This window comes from Heptranchias perlo, chromosome 18, assembly GCF_035084215.1.
Source record: "Heptranchias perlo isolate sHepPer1 chromosome 18, sHepPer1.hap1, whole genome shotgun sequence".
Taxonomy (NCBI): domain Eukaryota; kingdom Metazoa; phylum Chordata; class Chondrichthyes; order Hexanchiformes; family Hexanchidae; genus Heptranchias; species Heptranchias perlo.
Window position 1 is genome coordinate 9,813,683 of NC_090342.1, and position 25,609 is coordinate 9,839,291.

The 25,609-nt window shown below is 41.2% G+C and overlaps 2 protein-coding genes across 3 annotated transcripts in view; one reads left to right on the forward strand and one right to left on the reverse strand.

Moving 5' to 3' along the window:
• Nucleotides 1-25,609, forward strand: part of LOC137334578 (uncharacterized) — a 102,399-nt gene that overhangs the window by 74,465 nt on the left and 2,325 nt on the right. The window lies entirely within an intron of this gene.
• Nucleotides 2,342-25,609, reverse strand: part of tbk1 (TANK-binding kinase 1) — a 53,165-nt gene continuing 29,897 nt past the window's right edge. For both annotated transcript variants that reach the window (XM_067999354.1, XM_067999353.1), the window contains 9 exons: nucleotides 19,683-19,761; nucleotides 18,638-18,759; nucleotides 18,460-18,536; nucleotides 16,492-16,531; nucleotides 15,023-15,124; nucleotides 10,410-10,506; nucleotides 9,430-9,539; nucleotides 5,735-5,806; nucleotides 2,342-3,793 (listed from right to left, as the gene is read on the reverse strand). In XM_067999354.1, coding sequence (XP_067855455.1) covers nucleotides 3,742-3,793; nucleotides 5,735-5,806; nucleotides 9,430-9,539; nucleotides 10,410-10,506; nucleotides 15,023-15,124; nucleotides 16,492-16,531; nucleotides 18,460-18,536; nucleotides 18,638-18,759; nucleotides 19,683-19,761 — 751 coding nt within the window. In that variant the 3' untranslated portion in view covers nucleotides 2,342-3,741. The remainder of the gene's footprint in view (nucleotides 3,794-5,734; nucleotides 5,807-9,429; nucleotides 9,540-10,409; nucleotides 10,507-15,022; nucleotides 15,125-16,491; nucleotides 16,532-18,459; nucleotides 18,537-18,637; nucleotides 18,760-19,682; nucleotides 19,762-25,609) is intronic.

Genomic DNA, 25,609 nt, shown 5'->3' on the forward strand with positions numbered 1-25,609 from the left:
CATGGCCTTTGCTGTATCCAGTGCACTCAGCCATTTCTTGACATCATGTGGAGTGAATCGAATTTGCTGAAGACTGGCTTCTGTGATGGTGGGGATATCGGGAGGAGGCCGAGATGGATCATTCACTCGGCACTTCTGGCTGAAGATGGTTGCAAACGCTTCAGCCTTGTCTTTTGCACTCATGTGCTGGACTCCGCCATCATTGAGGATGGGGATGTTTACGGAGCCTCCTCCTCCCGTTAGTTGTTTAATTGTCCACCACCATTCACGACTGGATGTGGCAGAACTGCAGAGCTTTGATCTTATCCGTTGGTTGTGGAATCGCTTAGCTCTGTCTATAGCATGTTGCTTCCGCTGTTTAGCATGCATGTAGTCCTGAGTTGTAGCTTCACCAGGTTGGCACCTCATTTTTAGATATGCCTGGTACTGCTCCTTGCATGCTCTTCTGCACTCCTCATTGAACCAGGGTTGATCCCCTGGCTTGTTGGTAATGGTAGAGTGAGGAATATGCCGGGCCACGAGGTTACAGATTGTGCTGGAATACAATTCTGCTGCTGCTGATGGCCCACAGCGCCTCATGGATGCCCAGTTTTGAGCTGCTAGATCTATTCTGAATCTATCCCATTTAGCACGGTGATAGTGCCACACAACACGTTGGATGGTGTCCTCAGTGCGAAGACAGGACTTCGTCTCCACGAGGACTATGCGGTGGTCACTCCTACCAATACTGTCATGGACAGATGCACCTGCGACAGGTAGATTGGTGAGGACGAGGTCAAGTAGGTTTTTCCCTCGTGTTGGTTCACTCACTACCTGCCACAGGCCCAGTCTGGCAGCTATGTCCTTCAGGACTCAGCCAACTCGGTCAGTAGTGGTGCTACTGAGCCACTCTTGGTGATGGACATTGAAGTCCCCCACCCAGAGTACATTCTGTGCCCTTGCTCCCCTCAGTGCTTCCTCTAAGTGGTGCTCAACATATAGGAGGACTGATTTATCACCTGAGGGAGGGCAGTAGGTGGTAATCAGCAGGAGGGTTCCTTGCCCACGTTTGACCTGATGCCATGAGATGTCATGGGGTCCGGAGAAAATGTTGAGGGGTGAAAGGTGCTATATTAATCCAAGTTCTTTCTTTTGATTGAGTATAGAGGCAAGTAACAAAAGATATGTTCGTTTGGGCTTTTCTCCAACACCGTTTATTGTGTTCACAGCTGGGCTGAGCATCAGAGAATTGAAATCTGCATCCTTAATCATGTCATGTAGGTGTAAGCATGCCCAGGTTTAACAGCGAACCCCTGACTACATTAAACTAGATAATATGTGGGTTGCCAATCAGTTCTCCTGTCCCTTCCAGAAGATGGAAAATAACATCACCAAAATGTACCTTAGAGTCCCGGTCTATTTTGAGGGCTGGCAGGCTGTGGGCAGAGAACAAGCACCTGTGAGCAGCTCGCTGGCAGCACGATATTGGGTGGCCCAGCCTGCGTCCGGGCACACAAATGGATAGGTTGGGTTGGGGGTGGAGGTTACATTCCAGTGGCCCTGGTTTATTTTGTGCAGCCTGCAGGAGCACATCTGCTCCTCCCAGCCCCACACAAATAATACTTAATCTTGGGTCCTCATCAGCTGGTCCACCCCGATGAGTCATAAAATCACTAAACAGATTATCCGGTCATTTATCTCATTGCTGTTTGAAGGACCTAGCTGCTGTGCTTCCATTACAATAACGACTACACTGAAAAGCGCTTTTGGACGTCCCGAGATTGTGAAAGGCGCTATATAAATGCAAGTTCTTTCTTTCTAAAATGGCAATTTGGATCCTATGTACTATTTGCATATAAATAGGTCCTGACTCAGGCGGGAGCTCTGCCCGCAGAGCGGGAATGGGACGGAAAGTCATACCCGGCCATTTTCAGGCCGCTACGACCTCGTTTCTGCTGGGTGGGAGGCTTCAAAATTTCCCCCTGCGCGTTTCCAGTGGTTGAAGGCTTATAGAGCATGGGGATGTAGATACAAGATTAAACGTAAAAGATTTAGGACAAAGAGCAGGAGAAAATCTTTTGGACAAGAGGGTTGTGAAGTGCAGAATGCACATTAGTCAGTCAGTCACTGAAGCAGAGACTGTGCCACGGTCGGATAGGTGGTTGAAGGGAAGGCGGATAAAGTGATACGTGAATAAGGTAGGCACGTAGAATTAGGACTACTGCTTATGTGGAGGATAAACATCAAAAAGGACTGGTTGGGCTGAATGTTCCTGTGTTGCAGTAAATGAAATGTGACAAGTTTACATGGGCAGATGGAATTTATAACAAAAAAACTGACACAAAAGTATGACAACAGGAAGTAAGGTTTGATAGACAGTAGGTGCATACTGATGTAAGATTTTTAATATAGATGGTGTGTAATCATACAGCAAATAGGTCGATATAACAGGTTGCTAAACAAAGGTGTTGCATCATTTTAAAGTATATCCTAGACCCACTGTGCTGGTCTTCACCGTACCACAAGAGGTACATGTTTAAGGATCAAATATTTTATGATTTTCTACAGTTTTTAGTCCCGTCAGTATTAGAATATCTTTTGCCAATTTATCCAGGCTGCATTTTGGAAACCAACACTGTCCCATAAACAAAATTATCAAATGTATTCTTCATCATAAGGGTTTGAAAATATAATTTTTAGATCATTTACAGAGAATGCAGGAAGCACTGCCTTATTTTCAGTCCTTGCCAGCATTTTGAATCAATCTATGTAGTTATAAAGGGTCATGACAGCAAAACTGCTATAACATCTACAGTTTCCCTACTTGCTTCAAAATAAAATTTGCACAGCTTCCATCTGCACTGGCTGTTCTATTCAATAGAAGATTTAAAAGTTAAGTTATGCATACAAATATATACACTATATACACACACACACAAATACAGATAAAAGGGGCTGTATTCACATTCTTTACAAAGGCACATTCAGCCTTTAAGTTCCATTGATTTAATCCGATTATTTAGTTTCCATGTTTATATAGTAACTAATGTAACAATTGCTTTTGTCAGTTTCAATGTGGTACTCATCTGAAGTTAAAATTTGGAAAGCACATGCCAAAAATGTTTTTAGAAGAGGCCTCAGCCATATCCAAAGGTCTTGTAAATTCAAGGACACCTCCGTGACAAGTGGCACCCAGCTGACATTTATGGGGGGGGGAGGTGCTGTGAAGCATTGCAGACACTCTTGCTACATCTAGCCCCCCCGTCCCCAACCTTCTCAAGTCTTAAACCTACCCTCTCACCATGTGTTTGTTCATTTTCTCTCCTCCCCCTGTCCGGCTCTGATTCCCCCACCTTGGAGCGCTGTGGGATATTTTGCCATAGCAGCCGCGAAATCAATGTAAGTAGCTGTTATGAACTGAAGTAAACAAGACACTATTATGTACAGATTTGTTTCTACACCCACTAAAAGCAGAGCACATCCTGCACAATAAGTACGTTTTTGGAATTCGCGGAATGGCGTTACAGGCTTTTCCCATTGTTCAGTTGACACGGATTGAAGATGGGAAAAAAAATTGCACAAAAAAAAATAAGAGCAAAAAGGGGGGAAAAGAAAATATCCTGAGATTTACAGTTTTCCTTCCGTTTGACTCTTTGCCTGCACAGTGTTACAGAATGAAAAAATCAAGAGCTGGATGCACTGGGACTAATAATTGCAGTGATAGTGGTTCCTGTTGAACTATATGAGGCTGTTCACTTCCAATTAGAGGCGATCGGTATTTTGAATTCCTCCATCCATAGTCAAAGCTCCAAACCTGGTGGAGACAAATACGAGATTAGCATCACATAGAATATAATCAACCCCCACTTTGTGGGAAAAAAAATAGTATTGACAGAGGATGGGGTTTTTTTTTAGGATCTCTGAAAACATGATGGAAATTTTTTTAAAAATACAAACTCTCAAAACTTGAGAAACGTACTTTGTGGAATTACTAAAGAGTTTATTTTTTTGGAATTACTGAAGAATCATTTCCATTTATTATTCACATGTCAATAAAACTAATAATTCTGATATGAGTGCTGCCAAAGAAAGGTGACTGAGATTTACTGCTACACAAATAGAATGCCCCGGGTGTTGCGGTTACAACACCCGTTTGCAGGGGAGATCTTATTTGTTTTTTTGACTTGGACATTTACCCATTTTTCAAATGGATTAATAATCAAAGAATTAAAAGTTCATGAGACAATGGTCATCACTTAAGTTTGATGTGCAGGTGTCTCTGTGATGGAGCACACTGATGTACTATATTAACGTGCTGCAATGCACAGGAATCATAATTCCCCATTTAGTGTGTTCCGAGTCTTCAAGGGACACAGTTAGCAGAGGCAGGGGAGGGGGAAGTAAATGAGCAAAGTCAGTGAGATAGTGAATACTGGGATCACAAGGTACTTAAGTGGAGGTAAAGGAAAAGAGAGAGGAAGGGGAGGAAGAACGAGAGGAAATAAGCGAAATGAAGAACTGGTGCTGAGCCACGGTGGAAGAGTTAGGAGCGGTGACCAAAAGGGAGGTCAAAAAGATGGTGTTTGAGAAGGTTTTGAAAAGGATGGAGAGAGAAGTGGAGAGATGGAGGGACTTAGAGAGAAAGTTTCAGACAGTCCGGCCAAAGGCTCTGCCACCAGTAGTTGGGCAGAAGGGAGCTTTAGAAAGTGATGATTTTCAATTCAATGCGCTGGGAGACAGGGAGCGAATGCAGGTACTCAAAAAGGAGAGAGGATAATTTACAAACAGTGCAAACAGCATAGACAGGAGTCTGTGAAAAGACCACAAAGTATTCAGGCTGCTAAGTTCACTGTTTGTGGATGCACATATAGGTGGATCTATACAATTCTAGGTTAGAAAGGAGTCAAGGTCAGTGGGGGGGTGGGGGAAATCTATCCCAAGTACAATTGTCTGTCTTTATATTACTGAGGTAGAAAATGCTGGGAAATTCACAGCAGGTCCTTCAGCATCTGAGAAACAGGCCAGCTGTGAGTAGACTGAATGAAGGATCTACACCCAAAACTTTACCCAGTCTGTTCTCTTTTTCAGATGCTAGCAGGATAATTTATAAGCCTTAAAACAGGTTTATATTAACTAAATCTCCCCTCCCCCTCAAATGTCAAGGTTTCAAATGACAAAAATCATTATTTATTTCCAGCATTCTGTCTTTTCTCATCTCAGATTTTTAGTATTTAGGTGTTAGCCGTGGCTCAGTGGGTAGCATTCTTGACTCCGAGTCAGAAGATTATGGGTTCAAGCCCCACTCCAGGACTTAAGCACGTAGTCTTGGCTGACACTTCAGCGCAGTACTGAGGGAATGCTGCACTGTCGGAGGTCCCGTCTTTCGGATGAGACGTCAGTCTGTCCTCTCAGGTGGAGGTAAAAGAGCCCATGGGACTATTTGAAGAAGAGCAGGGGAGTTCTCCTGGTGTCCTGGCCAATATTAATCCCTCAACCACCATCACTAAAACAGATTATGTGGTCATTTATCCAATTGCTGTTTGTGGGACCTTGCTGTGCGCAAATTGGCTGCCGCGTTTCCCTACATTACAATGGTGCATACACTTGAAAAAAGTAATTGGCTGTGAAGCACTTTGGGATGTCCTGAAGCCGTGAAAGGTGCTGTATAATTGCAAGCACTTTCTATTTACAGTTATTTTTTGCATCTGCACCTTAATTCCATGGGGTATTTGCTGGGTCACTAATTTGGACTTACCTTTCCAGGATGTGATTATTTTCAGCAAGCTCCTTAACCACTCCTTCCATTTCTTCCTTCAGTTTCCTCATTCTACAGAAAGATTTGAAAATATACATGTTTTGAAGAAGAACATGTTTTACTAATTCTGTTCACTTAAGATCAACTGTGAAAAGAGCAAAACCCATTTAAAATCACTAAATTGAAACTTAAAGAAATTTCTATAACTCTGCGATGCAAAGTATCAACATTACGATTACTTTTATATAGAGAAATACCATTCACCATCAAAAACCCAAGACTATGTTCTTTTATAAAGGTGTATTCACCTCTGAGGTTACAATGATCCTCATTCTTTGAATTAAGCTGACTTTCACATAGCATTAGGATTCCCAAGAGAGGAAATTCTAAGGGTTATAGTCCACTTTTAAGAGATTTATGTCCTGCATTACCTGACTTCCCCATCAATACAGTTTAACTTCTGTTAATTAAGACCAAGTGGGTTAAGTATTAAAAGGAAATACAGAAGGAACATTTCACCACTGATTCGCTTACATTCTTCAAGAGAGTAAATAATGAAATTTCTTGTGTGTCACATACGTTAAATTTGTGTTTTTCTCTATTCTAATTGATTATATTCTACTTGTGTTGTATGTTTATTGTTCATCAATCATGGCACCTCTCTCCCCAAATCATATTTCAAACAAAAAATTCTACTCAATCACATTCTGGGGGAGAATCATAATCACCATAATAGTTCCTCATGCATACCACTATATACCCTTATAAATAAAACTTCTCGTATTAGACATGCAAAAATCGGAAACTTCTCGCAAACATGGCTCTAAATCTCCCTCCCAACCACCTTCCACAAACACAGGAACAGGAGTAGGCCATTCATCCCCTTTAGCCTGTTCCGCCATTCAATTAGATCATGGCTAATCTGTATCTTAACTCCATTTGCCTGCCTTGGTTCCGTAACCCTTACCTAACAAAAATCTATCAATCTCAGTTTTGAAATTGACCCCCAGCCTCAACAGCCTTTTGGAGGAGAGAGTTCCAGATTTCCACTACCTTTAGTGCGAAGAAGCGCTTCCTGACATCACCCCTGAATGGCCTAGCTCTAAATTTTTAAGATTATGTCCCCTTGTTCTGGACTCTCCCACCAGAGGAAATAGTTTCTCTCTATCTACCCTATAAACTCCTTTAATCATCTTAAACACCTCAACTAGATCACCCCTTAATCTTCTATGTTTGAGGGAATGCAGAGGACAACCTGCTCCCGCCTTCTTAGAGTCGTTGACCCCTCACATTTGGAAGCTCGATGCAAAGCAGATAAAATGCACAGGTGCAGGCGCCCATCTCCAGCGTAAAAAAATTACAATTCCCAGGAGCCACTTCTTCTGCTGTCTGGATCATCGCTCAGCAACACAATCTCCAGGATAACCTGGCCTTTATTGCAAGGGGGTTGGAGTACAAGAATAAGGATGTCTTACTACAATTGTACAGGGCTTTGGTGAGATCTCACCTGGAGTAGTGTGTAGAGTTTTGGTCTCCTTATCTAAGGAAGGATATACTTGCCTTAGAGGAGGTGTAATGAAGGTTCACTAGATTGATTCCTGGGATGAGAGGGTTGTCCTATGAGGAGAGGTTGAGTAGAATGGGCCTATACACTCTGGAGTTTAGAAGAGTGAGAGGTGATCTCATTGAAACATATAAGATTCTGAGGGGGCTTGACAGGGTAGATGCTGAGAGGTTGTATCCCCTGGCTGGAGAGTCCATTACTAGGGGGGCATAGTCGCAGGATAAGGGGTCGGCCATTCAAGACTGAGTTGAGGAGGAATTTCTTCACACAGATGGTTGTGAATCTTTGGAATTCTCTACCTCACAGGGCTATGGATGCTCAGTCACTGAATATGTTCAAGGCTGAGATAAATAGATTCTTGGACTCTAGGGGAATCAAGGGATATGGGGATCAGGCGGGAAAGTGGAGTTGAAGTCTACGATCAGCCTCGATCTGACTGAATGGTGGAGCAGGCTCGAGGGAGCTGTATGGCCTACTCCTGCTCCTATTTCTTATAACTTACAAAAGGGGCATTAAGCGATTGCACATACCGCAGAGACATAGGTACACAAGGGAAATAGCACAGTGTGTGTGTGTGTGTGTGTGTGTGTGTGTGTGTCTATATATATATATATATATATATATATATATATATATAGAGAGAGATATCAGCTAAAACCGGAGATAGAATGCAGAAATCTGAGGAAAAATATAAGAAAACAAGAGATAAAACCAGGCTCTATTGTGGAGGGATAGTAGAGTGAGAATCTTTTGATAGGAGAGGGGGAGAAGTTGCAGGTGGGAGGGACAGTTGTTGTCAAGAAAGATAACAGACATTAATAAACAATGTCGCCCCCAACTCACGACGAAGCAAGCCAAAGAAGATTCAGTGATATATTTTTAAAATTCCATCAAATACCGTCCCATAATACCCATTAAAATCTTCCCTGAAGAGGTAGAATAGTCCTCTCATTGCTCTTCCATAGTGGGCCTGGTGCAGCACAGGCTAGATATACTGGAGTCAAACTGGATTACTATTACTGGTGGATCACAGTGAAACAAATCACTTGTGGACTGTAGCCCTGTCACAGATCCCAGTCCTCCCACTGATCCAGCAGAATTGGGGCCAAAAATGCGCTCAGTCCACTTTGGTGCAGCTTTTAATGCAAGCATTTTGTTTGTGCAATCCTGGATTAAAGGGAAAAGATTAAGGTTAATGCTAGCAGTGAAGGGAGGGGACAGGGGTGGAATTTCTGGGAAGTTTTACACCTCTTGATTATTCATCTCCCTTAGGGAGTCAAATAAGTGGGAAGCATTCTATGACCATGCAAATTGTACTCCGTCTGTTGGAAGAGCAGTTCTGATGTGCCAATGATTTTTTTTGCTCAATACTTGTTCTCATAGTGTAGGACACAAATCTAGAGAGATAATCCTTGTGATTTATCAATGGTATGTAGCATTTAATACAATCCAGTAAATCAATTTCCCCATGTTAATTAAACTAGGTGAACTGGTTGTAAATTAAATCTAGACAAACATAAATCAGAGAATGTTAAGGGGACATTTAATAGGTGTTCAAAATTTTGAGGGATTTTGATATAGAATACGTAGGGAGAAACTGTTTCCACTGGCAGGAGGGTCAGTAACCAGAGGACACAGATTTAAGGTAACTGGCAAAAGAACCAAAGGGAAGATGAGGAGAAATCTTTTTACGTAGCGATTTGTTATAATCTGGAATGCACTGCCTGAAAGGACAGTGGAAGCAGATTCAATAGTAACTTTCAAAAGGGAATTGGATAAATACTTGAAAGGGAAAAAATTGCAGGGCTATGGGGAAAACTGGATAGCTCTTTCAAAGAGCTAGCACAGGCACGATGGGCCGAATGGCCTCCTTCTGTGCTGTATGATTTTATAAAGTAATATGTTTCCTCTCGACAATTAAAAGGTATGGCAGTTCAATTAAGATCACCTCCTGCTGAAGATCAATTTTTCTCTCCCAAATTGGAATAGTCTGCGAGAGATAGCTATACACACAACAAAAACAGAATATTGTTCAATCTATGGCTAGTGATTTGGCTGTTTAGTTCTACCACGGCACTGAACGCATGAAATCAGCTCTTTATTTTACATGTTCCGCTTGATAAGTATTTACCCAATGGTCATTTCCATCAAAGTATTCTGACTTGGGTAGCCTTGGGACATTGGAGGCTTCCAGTCACAAGATGTTGTCATGAGCGCTTTCTGAGGCAGCTGTTCCTGCAGCTATGAAAGCAAAATGGAAAAAAAATAGTTAGAGAAGACTTCAGTAATAATTCAACACAAATGTTTTTGCATAACTCAATCCCACCACAGAACAACCAACCGTGGGCAAATTAAATTGGGGTACGGTGGGGTAGTGGTTATGGTACTGGACTACGAACCCACAGGCTGTGAGCGTCAAGTCCCACTGTGGCATGAAATCCAGTCATGTGTGGGCTGGCAGCAGAAAGAAAATAACAATAAAAACGGCCAGAGAAAGAAATCTGCCTCCGCTACCAGGTCTGGCCTGTGTGCGACCCAGTGTTGCCAGTTCTAGTTGGACTATTCCTGGAGGTTTCATCACATGACCTCCTGCCTCCAACCGCCCGCTCCCACACTCCCGCCATTGGTTGCCCAACACATCCATCCTCACGGTGCACCACCTTCCCACAGCCAATTGGAAAGCAAATAGGCTCTTCATTACCCATTTGGATGATTCTTGACCGTCAGTCAAACAGCCTTCTCTCCCATCTCCAATATTTTTATAGCTAATAAACGAAAAAATCATTCAATTTTTTAATACCCTTATGATTTTTCACCCATGCGTTGCTCGCAGCAGTGTCCTGGAGATTAACCTTTAATTCCTGGAGGATTGGCAACCTCTAGTGTGACTTCAGCCCCACATGGCTGGCTCTTAATGCCCTCTGAAGTGGCTCGGCAAGCCATTCAATCAAGCAAGTCAAATCGAATACTACTCAAGAAGCGCTACAATCACCACCTTCTCAGGGCAATTAAGGATGGGCAACAAATGCGGCCTTGTCAGGGTCATCCATGCCCGAAACAAGTTTAAAAAAATAATGGTTGGTCATCTCTCCAGAGAGCAAATAGCAATACCTTTTTGATGTGCTCTTGGTACATGAATACTTCCTGCTCGATGTTTACAAACTGATTAGCAACACTCAGCATCTGCTTTCTTAGAAAATGCATCGTCCTGTGTAGGAAGCAGAAGTCATTACAGCCACAGATGTTACACGGCCACAGATGTTACACGGCCACAGAACTACAGCAACGTTACAGTTGGATTACTAAAAGGATTAGATTTCTGCAATTAAATGGAGAAAACTATAACGATCAGAACACACAACCACAAGAACTTGTATTGATATAGCGCCTTACAGACGAACATAAGAAATAGGAGCAGGAGTAGGCCATACGGCCCCTCGAGTCTGCTCTGCCATTCAATAGGATCATGACTGATCTTCGACGTCAACTCCACTTTCCCACCCGATCCCCACTTTAACAACGTCCCAAGACAAAATTTGACTGAGCCATGTAAAGAGACATTAGGACAGGTGATCAAAAGCTTGTTCAAGGAAGTAGGTTTTAAGAAGCGTATTAAAAGGAAGAGAGAGAGGCGGAGAGGTTTATTATTGAAACCAGCTTGCACCTTTCACATCCTCAGGAGGTTCCAATGCACCACAGACAATGAATTACTTTTGAAGTGTAGTCACTGTTATGTAGGCAAACATGGCAGCCAATCTGTGCACAGCAAGGTCCCACTAACAGCAATGAGATAAATGGTTTTGTTGGTGTTGGTTGAGGGATAAGTGCTGTCACAAAACTGGGAGAACATATCTGCTATTTTTCAAATAATGCCATGGGATTTCTTGTGGCCACCCGCAGAGGCAGACAGAGCTTCAATTTAATGTCTCATCTAAAAGATAGCACCCCCCACTGACAATGCAGCACTCCCTCAGTGCTGCACTACAGTGTCAGCTTAGATTATTGCATTACACAGAAAATAAGCCCTTCTACCGTGCTATGGGTTAAGAATTGTCTGCTCAGACAAAGATTACTCCACACAACTTCAAGAGGCAGCTGAACCGGTTCCTGAATGGGGCAGAGATCGCATCATGTAGAAGGTAAGTGTCTTTATAGATAACACTTGCACCATGTGATCTCCTGGACTGGTTTCAATTGTGAGGAGGGTCAGAGGGGGATTTTCCATTATTTTTCCATTATTGGCCCTGGGTTTTTCCTGTTTATTTTGCCTCTCCCAGGAGATTACATGGCGGCGGGGTTGGGAGGAGGGAAGAAGTGTCTAGTCACGATGCTCCAGCCATCATGGTGTAGAGCGGCCTCGATAGACCAGCTGGTCTTTTCCTGCCCATCAATTTCGTATGTTGGTGTTCGTAGCTCCGCTGCTAAATTGTTGTGCATATGGACTTTCAAACAGCATTTGATAAAGTACCACATAATAGACTTGTTAGCAAAATTAAAGCCCATGTGATTAAAGGGACAGTGGCAGCATGGATATAAAATTGGCTGGGGACAGAAAGCAGAGAGTAGTGGTGAATGGTTGTTTTTCAGACTGGAGGGAAGTATACAGTGGTGTTCCCCAGGGGTCAGTATTAGGACCAATGCTCTTTTTGATATATACTAATGACATGGACTTGGGTTTAGAGAGTATAATTTCAAAGTTTGCAGATGACTTGAAACTCGGAAATGTAGTGAACAACGTGGAGGACAGTAACAAACTTCAGAAGGACATAGGCAGACTGGTGAAATGGGCAGAGACATGGCAGATGAAATTTAATGTAGAGAAGTGTGAAGTGATGCATTTTGGTAGGAAGAATGAGGAAGGGCAATATAAACTAAATGGTACAATTTTAAAGGGGGTGCAGGAACAGAGAGACCTAGGGGTGCACATACACAAACCTTTGAAGTTGGCAGGACAAGTTGAGAAGGCTGTTAAAAAAGCATAACTAAAGAAATAGGAATAGGAGTAGGCCATACGACCCCTCAAGCCTGCTCCAGCATTCAATAAGGTCATGGCTGATCTTCGACCTCAACTCCACTTTCCTGCCCGTTCCCCATATCCCTTGATTCCCTCAGAGTCCAAAAATCTATCGATCTCAGTCTTGAATATACTCAATGACTGAGAATCTACAGCCCTCTGGGGTAGAGAATTCCAAAGATTCTCAACCCTCTGAGTAAAGAAATTTTTCCTTATCTCAGTCCTAAATGGCCGACCCCTTATCTTGAGACAATAACCCCTAGTTCCAGACTCTTAGCATCTGCCCTGTCAAGCCCTCTAAGAATTTTATACGTTTCAATGAGATCACCTCTCATTCTTCTAAACTCCAGAGAGTATAGGCCCATTCCACACAATTTCTCCTCAAAGGACAATCCTCTCATCCCAGGAATCAATCTCGTGAACCTTCGTTGCACCCCCTGTAAAGCAAGTATATCCTTAGTTAGGTAAGGAGACTAAAGCTATACACAGTATTCCAGGTGCAGTCTCACCAGAGCCCCACATAATTGCAGCAAGACCTCCTTACTCTAAGCCCCTTGCAATAAAGGCTAACACACCATTTGCCTTCCTAATTGCTTGCTGTACCTGCATGTTAACTTTCTGTAATTCATGCACAAGGACACCCAAATCCCTCTGACTACCAACATTTCTTAGTCTCTCACCTTTTATACTTCCTACCAAAGTGGATAATTTCACATTTCCCCACATTATTCTCCATCTGCCACCTTCTTGCCCATTCACTTAATCTGTCCATATCTCTTTACAGCCTCTTTGCATCCTTCTCACACCCTTGTTCAAAAAAGGGTGTAAGGATAAACCCAACTACTGCAGGCCAGTCAGTTTAACCTCGGTGGTGGGGAAGCTTTTAGGGATGATAATCCGGGACAAAATTAATAGTCACTTAGACAGGTGTAGATTAATAAGAGAAAGCCAGCATGGATTTGTTAAAGACAAATCGTGTTTGACTAACTTGATTGTGAGTTTTTTGATGAGGTAACAGAGAGGGTTGATGAGGGCAATGCGGTTGATGTTGTGTATATGGACTTCCAAAAGGCATTTGATAAAGTGCCATACAATAGGTTTGTCAATAAAACTGAAGCCCACGGAATAAAAGGGGCAGTCGCAGCATTGATACGAAATTGGCTAAGTAATAGGAAACAGAGGGTAGTGGTAAACAGCTGTTTTTTGACTGGAGGAAGGTATGCAGTGGCGTTCCCCAGGGGTCAGTACTGGGACCACTGCTTTTCTTGATATATATTAATGACTTGGGTGCACAGGGCACAATTTCAAAATTTGCAGATGACAAAACTGGAAGTGTAGTAAACAGTGAGGAGGACAGTGATAGACTTCAAGAGGACATAGACAGACTGGTGGAATGGGCGGACATGTGGCAGATGAAATTTAATGCTGAGAAGTGTGAAGTGATACATTTTGGCAGGAAGAACGAGGAGAGGCAATATAAACTAAAGGGTAAAACTCTAAAGGGGGTGCAGGAACAGAGAGATCTAGGGGTATATATACACAGGTCGTTGAACGTGGTAGGACAGGCTGAGAAAGCGGTTAACAAAGCATATGGGATCCTGGGCTTTATAAATAGAGGCATAGAGCTTTCTCTAAGCGAGGATCTTATGTTGAACTTTTATAAAACACTGGTTCGGCCTCAGCTGGGGTATTGTGCCCAATTCTGGGTACCGCACTTTAGGAAAGTATGTGAAGGCCTTAGAGAGGGTGCAGAAAAGATTGACTAGAATGGTTCCAGGGATGAGGGAGCTCAGTTACGTGGATAGACTGGAATAGCTGGGATTGATAGAGGTGTTAAAAATTATGAAGGGTCTAGACAAAGTAAATAAAGAAAAACTGTTCCCACTGGCAGAAGGGTCGCGAACCAGAGGACATAGATTTAAGGTGATTGGCAAAAGAACCAAAGGCGACATGAGGAAAAAAATTTTATGCAGCGAGTGGTTAGGATCTGGAATGCCCTGCCTGAAAGGGTGGTGGAAGCAGGGACAATTGTGGCTTTCCAAAAGGAATTAGATAGGTACCTGAAGGAGAAAAATTTGCAGTGCTACGGGGAAACAGCGGGGGAGTGGGACTAGCTGGAGTGCTCTTGCAGAGAGCTGGCGCAGGCTCGGTGGGCCAAATGGCCTCCTTCAGTGCCATAACCATTCTGTGATTCTATGATTCTAAGAAGTGTGAAATGATACATTTTGATAGGAAGAATGAGGAGAGGCAATATAAACTAAATGGTACAATTCTATAGGGGGTGCAGAAATAGAGACACCTGGGGGTATATGTGCACAAATCTTTGAAGGTGGCAGGACAGGTTGAGAAAGCGGTTAAAAAAGCATATGGGATCATGGGCTTTATAAATAGAGGCATTGAGTACAAAAGCAAGGAAGTCATGATGAACCTTTATAAAACAATGGTTTGGCCACAACTGGAGTATTGTGTCCATTTATGGGCACCGCACTTTAGTAAGGATATGAAGGCCTTAGAGAGCGTGCAGAAAAGATTTACTAGAACGGTTCCAGGGATGAGGGACTTCAGTTATGTGGAGAGACTGGAGAAGCTGGGGTTGTTCTCCTTAGAGCAGAGAAGGTTAAAGGGAGATTTAATAAAGGTGCTCAAAATCATGAATTGTGGGCGAAAAATTCTCATCAAATCTTAGATTAAAAATAAAATGACAACTCACTTCATCCAGTCAGCTGCTTTGTCAAGAAATGCTTGATACTTTGCAACACATTCATCTTTGAACAAGGACATTGCTTTTGAAGCATACAGCCACATTTTCTGCCTGAAATGGAAAATGAGGAAATACTACTCTTAGATGTTAACACGTTCTTGTATAAAAAATAATTTAAGGAGCAGATCGATTACAGGAGAGTCCTAAATTCCTTATAGAAACCTGTATTTTTTTAGGGCACATTAAAGCATAGAGGAGTCCTGTTGGTACACAGTTCAGCTGTAACAAGTAGCGGCTGCAGTTTTTCACTGATTGAAAACAAACTGCAACCGTGATGTGGAGATGCCGGTGATGGACTGGGGTTGACAATTGTAAACAATTTTACAACACCAAGTTATAGTCCAGCAATTTTATTTGAAATTCACAAGCTTTCGGAGGCTTCCTCCTTCCTCAGGCTTCATTTCCACATTCACCTGAGGAAGGAGGAAGCCTCCGAAAGCTTGTGAATTTCAAATAAAATTGCTGGACTATAACTTGGTGTTGTAAAATTGTTTACAAATTGCAACCAGTCAGGGGACTCCCCCCCCCCCCCCCCCCCCTCCCCCCTTTTCAGTGCAGTCATGGTGTTTGACTTTTTTTTTTGACGTTCTCCTATTTCTAACCTCAAGGTTGAGCTGGGGCCTCAGTCCTCAAGGATGAGATGCTGCATGAGCGAGCTAAAGCAAAGATGGGGCTTAAAGAAATATAGAATTTTGCTCCCCCTCCAGCGAAGTTAGATGTGTCCGTCTGACAATGTATTTACACACAGAGCTATCAGTAGAGTCACATGCTCCATTTTCTAATAGTCTCACAGCCTTGCAGCACAGACCATCTAAAGCACCAGCATCTTCAGCAAAAGGCACCTGGTAACTTTTCTTCATTTGTGTCGCAAGCACACATTGCAATTCTGTACAGTTCATTAAAACACATCAGCTTGCAATTTGTAAACTTAATGAGGCACTTCCCACCACCCCCCTACCCCCCTACCCCCCCAAAAAAAAGTAGATTGGCAGCGCTCTTTTAAGGCTTACCAAGTGCCTGCGCAAATTGCTCTTTTGTCTATTGCAATGCACAGCTAATTCAGTCGCTACACTCCAACCGGGGAGAGAACCTAGTGGACGAGTCCACGTATTCAGCGGAGAGATGGAGCAGATCGGAAATTCTGGGGCACGCTGCCCATGATTTTCCAACCATTATGGTCAACTATGGCCAGTGCACTCCACCCCCACCCCCACCCCCCCTGAATTTCCAACATGCACAGTCAGCAGGGCAAGGCTCTTACCTGGAAGCTTGAACTCGGAAAATTACCCCCATCATGTCTGTCACATGGAAGTGACGTTTTTGAGGGGAATTGTTAACTGGCGTTTTCACAACAAATAAAAACTCACCTCTTACAGTAAAGGCAATCAGAATGAATTCAATCCAAAGTGAATACTTACTTATCAAATTTGTGAATCTGCTCCTCATTGTAAGGCAGCTCTGAAAGAGAAACAGTGTTCTGGGTAAAATCCTTGGAACTTAGGGGGTCATAAATATAAGATAGTCACTAATAAATCCAATAAGGAATTCAGGAGAAACTTCTTTACGCAGAGAGTGGTTTGAATATGGAATTTGCTACCACATAGAGTAGTTGAGGCAAATAGCATAGATGCATTTAAGAGGAAGCTAGATAAACACATGAGAGAGAAAGGAATAGAAGGATATGCTGATAAGGTGAGATGAAGATTGGGAGGAGACAAATGTGGAGCATACACATCAGCATAGACCAGTTAGGACAAATGGTCTGTTTCTGTGCTGTAAATTTTATGTAATTCTATGAATTATCTACTTATTTTACTATAACACAAACATCTGTGAAAACAGCAATGTAGCTGGAACAATGGCAGAGCTCAAAATTCTCCTGAGTGAGTAAAGGTAATTAAACTGGAGCTACTGTAAAACCTGTTAACTTTGCAAACAAAATAAAAAGGGCAGATGCTCTTTCGGTTCACCTATCGGAAAATAATTTTGGGGGGTGTGGTGCAGTAGCATTGTGTAACTGCTGGAACGGACACGATGTTGCAGAATTCATGACGCCATATCTATTCATCTGACTGCCCCGAGCCAGCAGGCTTGTACCTGTGAAGAGATGCAGCCCGTGCTTCCACACACCGTTACTCCACTTTCTTTGCAACCACGATGTATTGACTTTTGGAGGAGACCAGTTTACTTTGCTCTTTAAGATCTGTGCTCATCAAGGTGAGAGATCTTGATGCTGGGCAATGGAACTCTTGCTATTCCAGGCTCCCAGTGTCAGCGCCAAGTGTTCCCAGGTCAGGTATAGCGTGGCCAGATGCAGCGTAAAGCTCCCTCTATCCTGCCCCAACCCTCATAGGGGCACCCCCTATTCTACTCAAGTGTGACATTTCTTTTCTCCATTTCCCACATCAGCCATCCTGTGGCCTGAGTGAGATTACCTATGGCGCTGAATTTGGGCAAGAGTTTTGTGCTCTCCGCTCGTGCCCATTAGGAACTGGGTCGAGACTTCCCAAACTCATTTCATGAAGAACCCTTACAGCCAGTAGACAGAGAAGGCTCTCATCCCATTTGTCTAGGCTGAATCTGAACAGCAAGTCCCAGAGAGAAATGGCCAGTATCTAAACCATTGCTCCATCCAGTTCCCAAACTTTTTCTTTAAAACATACAATAAAAAACTTCTACTCTTGCAGGTTTAATAACTACAGAGAGAGAGAAATCAGCCAATAGAAATAAAAAGAAAAAAAAACTGCAAATGCTAGAAAACTGGAAAAAAAGATAAGACAATGGTAGAACTATCAGCACCTGAAAAGAAAAATAACAGATTGTTCTGGGTTTCGAAGCATCTACACCCAAAATGTTAACCATCTATTCTCTCTTCAGGCATTGGTACATATCACCAGCATTTTCTGTCTTTATTAAAAGTTGGGAATATTACACTTTGCGTTGCTGCAAAATGGTTTCAGTTTTGCATCAACACGAAACATGCAGTAGAAACTGGGAGCAAAGGGGCCAACCACAAGTCCTGACAGGTGATGTGAGGCCACATGGAGAAGATGGTGAAAATAAAACCGTGTAACATTGGCCTTCATTTAGGTTTCTCCAGTTATAAGGAGCCCCTGCCTCCCTGCAGCTCAGACTCTTGTGGATTTTAGAATATAGATCCTGGAGTTTTTTTTTTGAGAGTTGTGATATTTGATGTATTGAAATCAGTGGGTATTTCTGTACCAGTAATGGTAATGGCCTGCTATATTTACTTCCTCCAGGGATGGCGCTGTAACCTCTCTCCACCTGTTGCTCAAACACAGCTAAAAGACATGGCATTTCCTCCGACTAATCGTGACCACCGCCATGAGAGATAGACTACATGTATAAAAACTGTACATACTTACTGGGCATTGATTTATCCTTTTTGAACTGTTGATAGATACCAGTTATCAAGTCCAGAAGAACCTGAAGTTTTTCAGTGCTGACAAAAGAAAATACATTTTTGATTTATATGAACAGATTGGCAGTAACTACCAACGCAATTACAAAAAGACACGTAAGGGTTTGGAAACTTAAGCTTACTTTTTGTCCTCTGGATGTGTCCCTTCTTGATATGTCCAATGATCAGACAGCAAGCTACCAGGCAAAAATGTGCCTTCAATGTCCTTCAATTTGTGGTTTATGGATTCCAAAGAATCTGCCAACTACACAACAAACAATTTTAAACAGGTAAAGTATGATTGAGGGAGACCGATATCTAAAACCTAATACAGATTTAGGGTAGGGCAGAAGGAAAAGAAAGGACAGGCAGGAAGTCATTCTGTAATATTCAGATATATACCTGCAGAGTATGTGACAATCAATATGTCACACAATATCAACTTGCAAACATGCAGTCTCTATCCATACTAAAATATACAAAACACTGTTGTTTGAGATCCCCTATAAATTCTATTAACTAGCTGTGTTAATTGTATCCATGTGATTTATATCAATTAGTGTTAGTTGTATTCAGGTGGTGGGTATCAATTGGGGACTCTCGTATCCATTTATAGGAGGGTGTGTAATGTTGAGCTGTGTGTGAATAAAGGCTTGGAAGCAACTGAAGACCAGGCTCCAGTAGTCTACCCGTCACCACCTGGCTATCCAATGTGTAACAACCTGTACCAATTTTTTGAAAAAAGTAACTTCAAGCAGCTTGGAGTGATTAAGAGGGTAGATAAGTACAGTCTTTTTAAATCTGTTTCTGGAAGGAAGAAGGGAGAGCAGAGTTCCACTTTTTTTTATATATACTCAAGCTGCTTGAAGTTACTTTTTTCAGGCAATACTTTACACCCAGGAAGTACAAACAAAAATCTACCCCAGTTACTGAATAATATGCAAACCTTAAAGTCCTAAATGTATTTCTAAACTGGGTCTGTTCACTGGATAAATAAAACCAACATGTTTTCTGTTTGTATCTCAGTTCACAATTTTAAAAAAGTGTGAAATATATAAAGTCCTCGAGAAATATCTTGCAAAAATAAACAGAAAACTTAAATTGAAATTATTCTTGTCACATCTTATTAGACAAGCAATGAGAGTGAAGATGGTCGGTTACTTGATTTTTATGAATGAATCTACTTACACGTAGAAGTTTGTTGTGAATTTCTGGAATTTCGTCCAGTTCTGATGGCAGTATGGTTGGCTGCAGCAAACTGTTGTATCTGTCAATCACGCAGGGTCCACAACCAATAAGACAAATTAGCACAGGTCTGACATGGTATTTCACTAGGATCCCAACCCGCCCTCCAGATGTGCGAAAATTACATTCGAAAAAAAGTAGAGAGGGAGAATCCCGATAAGAAGTCTTCTATCAGCTACTTAAGCAGGATCTAGTTAAAGACTAGAATTACAAAACATTGATCTACTAGTTCGACAATAACTTTGAATTTAATAATCTTGAGTTTCCTGCTTTCTTTTGCCAACATTGTGAATTTTCTCTACAAGGTGCTGGTGGAAATCACTATACAACGAAAAAGAAGCACTGCTTTTCATCAAAAGGAGTATCTGACAAATAAGCATTTATGTACTGTTTATAATTTGCACATGTGAGTTGCAAAATAAATAGTGCAGTTGGAGCTGTTCTCTATGCATTTTCATTCAAATCAACGTAAGGAAAAATGCAAGACGAGTGGCTGGAAATTAAGTCTGGATTAACTAGCACCGAAATTTAGCTTTAGTCTTAAAGTATCATCCAGTAGTCAACAGTTCCAGTGAAAACTTCTGGAAATACAGTGCTGATAATGTACTGCATTGGAAAAAAAAATCTCAAACATTCATCCCCGATTTTAAGACTCATTAAATAATGTTGAATTAAATGACCTATTAGCTTTTCTTCTTAAAAAATTCACTTTTAAATGACTGGGTGAAGCAAGGGGCTAGACTCCAGCCTTTCACCTCTGAAACCTAGTTTCAAAAGTCTCCTCTGCTGAGTGGAAGAGTCCCAAATGAAATGAGTTTGGGTAGTCTAAATCTTAATCCAATAAACAGTGTGTAGTGATTAGGACAATGACACAAATAAACAGTGTGTAGTGATTAGGACAGTAACACCAATAAACAGTGTGTAGTGATTAGGACAGTAACACCAATAAACATTGTGTAGTGATTAGGACAGTAACACCAATAAACATTGTGTAGTGATTAGGACAGTAACACCAATAAACATTGTGTAGTGATTAGGACAGTGACACCAATAAACATTGTGTAGTGATTAGGACAGTAACACCAATAAACATTGTGCAGTGATTAGGACAGTGACACCAATAAACATTGTGTAGTGATTAGGACAGTAACACCAATAAACATTGTGTAGTGATTAGGACAGTGATACCAATAAACATTGTGTAGTGATTAGGACAGTAACACCAATAAACATTGTGTAGTGATTAGGACAGTAACACCAATACACAGTGTGCAGGGATTAGGACAGTAACACCAATAAACATTGTGTAGTGATTAGGACAGTAACACCAATAAACATTGTGTAGTGATTAGGACAGTGACACCAATAAACAGTGTGTAGGGATTAGGACAGTAACACCAATAAACAGTGTGCAGGGATTAGGACAGTAACACCAATAAACATTGTGTAGTGATTAGGACAGTAACACCAATAAACAGTGTGCAGGGATTAGGACAGTAACACCAATAAACATTGTGTAGTGATTAGGACAGTAACACCAATAAACAGTGTGCAGGGATTAGGACAGTAACACCAATAAACAGTGTGTAGTGATTAGGACAGTAACACCAATAAACAGTGTGCAGGGATTAGGACAGTAACACCAATAAACAGTGTGTAGTGATTAGGACAGTAACACCAATAAACAGTGTGCAGGGATTAGGACAGTAACACCAATAAACAGTGTGTAGTGATTAGGACAGTGATACCAATAAACATTGTGTAGTGATTAGGACAGTAACACCAATAAACAGTGTGTAGGGATTAGGACAGTAACACCAATAAACATTGTGTAGTGATTAGGACAGTAACACCAATAAACAGTGTGCAGGGATTAGGACAGTAACACCAATAAACAGTGTGTAGTGATTAGGACAGTAACACCAATAAACAGTGTGTAGTGATTAGGACAGTAACACCAATAAACATTGTGTAGTGATTAGGACAGTAACACCAATAAACATTGTGTATTGATTAGGACAGTAACACCAATAAACAGTGTGTAGGGATTAGGACAGTAACACCAATAAACAGTGTGTAGTGATTAGGACAGTAACACCAATAAACAGTGTGCAGGGATTAGGACAGTAACACCAATAAACATTGTGTAGTGATTAGGACAGTAACACCAATAAACAGTGTGCAGGGATTAGGACAGTAACACCAATAAACAGTGTGTAGTGATTAGGACAGTAACACCAATAAACAGTGTGTAGTGATTAGGACAGTAACACCAATAAACATTGTGTAGTGATTAGGACAGTGACACCAATAAACAGTGTGTAGTGATTAGGACAGTAACACCAATAAACAGTGTGTAGTGATTAGGACAGTAACACCAATAAACAGTGTGTAGTGATTAGGACAGTAACACCAATAAACAGTGTGCAGGGATTAGGACAGTAACACCAATAAACAGTGTGTAGTGATTAGGACAGTGATACCAATAAACATTGTGTAGTGATTAGGACAGTAACACCAATACACAGTGTGCAGGGATTAGGACAGTGATACCAATAAACAGTGTGTAGTGATTAGGACAGTAACACCAATAAACAGTGTGTAGTGATTAGGACAGTAACACCAATAAACAGTGTGTAGTGATTAGGACAGTGATACCAATAAACATTGTGTAGTGATTAGGACAGTAACAACAATAAACAGTGTGTAGTGATTAGGACAGTGATACCAATAAACATTGTGTAGTGATTAGGACAGTAACACCAATAAACAGTGTGTAGTGATTAGGACAGTGACACCAATAAACAGTGTGCAGGGATTAGGACAGTAACACCAATAAACAGTGTGTAGTGATTAGGACAGTAACACCAATAAACAGTGTGTAGGGATTAGGACAGTAACACCAATAAACATTGTGTAGTGATTAGGACAGTAACACCAATAAACATTGTGTAGTGATTAGGACAGTGACACCAATAAACAGTGTGTAGGGATTAGGACAGTAACACCAATAAACAGTGTGCAGGGATTAGGACAGTAACACCAATAAACATTGTGTAGTGATTAGGACAGTAACACCAATAAACAGTGTGCAGGGATTAGGACAGTAACACCAATAAACATTGTGTAGTGATTAGGACAGTAACACCAATAAACAGTGTGCAGGGATTAGGACAGTAACACCAATAAACAGTGTGTAGTGATTAGGACAGTAATACCAATAAACAGTGTGCAGGGATTAGGACAGTAACACCAATAAACAGTGTGTAGTGATTAGGACAGTAACACCAATAAACAGTGTGCAGGGATTAGGACAGTAACACCAATAAACAGTGTGTAGTGATTAGGACAGTGATACCAATAAACATTGTGTAGTGATTAGGACAGTAACACCAATAAACAGTGTGTAGGGATTAGGACAGTAACACCAATAAACATTGTGTAGTGATTAGGACAGTAACACCAATAAACAGTGTGCAGGGATTAGGACAGTAACACCAATAAACAGTGTGTAGTGATTAGGACAGTAACACCAATAAACAGTGTGTAGTGATTAGGACAGTAACACCAATAAACATTGTGTAGTGATTAGGACAGTAACACCAATAAACATTGTGTATTGATTAGGACAGTAACACCAATAAACAGTGTGTAGGGATTAGGACAGTAACACCAATAAACAGTGTGTAGTGATTAGGACAGTAACACCAATAAACAGTGTGCAGGGATTAGGACAGTAACACCAATAAACATTGTGTAGTGATTAGGACAGTAACACCAATAAACAGTGTGCAGGGATTAGGACAGTAACACCAATAAACAGTGTGTAGTGATTAGGACAGTAACACCAATAAACAGTGTGTAGTGATTAGGACAGTAACACCAATAAACATTGTGTAGTGATTAGGACAGTGACACCAATAAACAGTGTGTAGTGATTAGGACAGTAACACCAATAAACAGTGTGTAGTGATTAGGACAGTAACACCAATAAACAGTGTGTAGTGATTAGGACAGTAACACCAATAAACAGTGTGCAGGGATTAGGACAGTAACACCAATAAACAGTGTGTAGTGATTAGGACAGTGATACCAATAAACATTGTGTAGTGATTAGGACAGTAACACCAATACACAGTGTGCAGGGATTAGGACAGTGATACCAATAAACAGTGTGTAGTGATTAGGACAGTAACACCAATAAACAGTGTGTAGTGATTAGGACAGTAACACCAATAAACAGTGTGTAGTGATTAGGACAGTGATACCAATAAACATTGTGTAGTGATTAGGACAGTAACAACAATAAACAGTGTGTAGTGATTAGGACAGTGATACCAATAAACATTGTGTAGTGATTAGGACAGTAACACCAATAAACAGTGTGTAGTGATTAGGACAGTGACACCAATAAACAGTGTGCAGGGATTAGGACAGTAACACCAATAAACAGTGTGTAGTGATTAGGACAGTAACACCAATAAACAGTGTGTAGTGATTAGGACAGTAACACCAATAAACAGTGCGCAGGGATTAGGACAGTAACACCAATACACAGTGTGTAGTGATTAGGACAGTAACACCAATAAACATTGTGTAGGGATTAGGACAGTAACACCAATAAACATTGTGTAGGGATTAGGACAGTAACACCAATAAACAGTGTGTAGTGATTAGGACAGTAACACCAATAAACATTGTGTAGTGATTAGGACAGTAACACCAATAAACAGTGTGTAGTGATTAGGACAGTAACACCAATAAACATTGTGTAGTGATTAGGACAGTAACACCAATAAACAGTGTGTAGTGATTAGGACAGTAACACCAATAAACATTGTGTAGTGATTAGGACAGTAACACCAATAAACATTGTGTAGTGATTAGGACAGTAACACCAATAAACAGTGTGTAGTGATTAGGACAGTAACACCAATAAACAGTGTGCAGGGATTAGGACAGTAACACCAATAAACAGTGTGTAGTGATTAGGACAGTGATACCAATAAACATTGTGTAGTGATTAGGACAGTAACACCAATAAACAGTGTGTAGGGATTAGGACAGTAACACCAATAAACAGTGTGTAGTGATTAGGACAGTAACACCAATAAACAGTGTGCAGGGATTAGGACAGTAACACCAATAAACAGTGTGTAGTGATTAGGACAGTAACACCAATAAACAGTGTGCAGGGATTAGGACAGTAACACCAATAAACAGTGTGTAGTGATTAGGACAGTAACACCAATAAACATTGTGTAGTGATTAGGACAGTAACACCAATAAACAGTGTGTAGTGATTAGGACAGTAACACCAATAAACATTGTGTAGTGATTAGGACAGTAACACCAATAAACATTGTGTAGTGATTAGGACAGTAACACCAATAAACAGTGTGTAGTGATTAGGACAGTAACACCAATAAACATTGTGTAGTGATTAGGACAGTAACACCAATAAACATTGTGTAGTGATTAGGACAGTAACACCAATAAACAGTGTGTAGTGATTAGGACAGTAACACCAATAAACAGTGTGTAGTGATTAGGACAGTAACACCAATAAACATTGTGTAGTGATTAGGACAGTAACACCAATACACAGTGTGTAGTGATTAGGACAGTAACACCAATAAACAGTGTGTAGTGATTAGGACAGTAACACCAATAAACAGTGTGTAGTGATTAGGACAGTAACACCAATAAACATTGTGTAGTGATTAGGACAGTAACACCAATAAACAGTGTGTAGTGATTAGGACAGTAACACCAATAAACAGTGTGTAGGGATTAGGACAGTAACACCAATAAACATTGTGTAGTGATTAGGACAGTAACACCAATAAACAGTGTGCAGGGATTAGGAC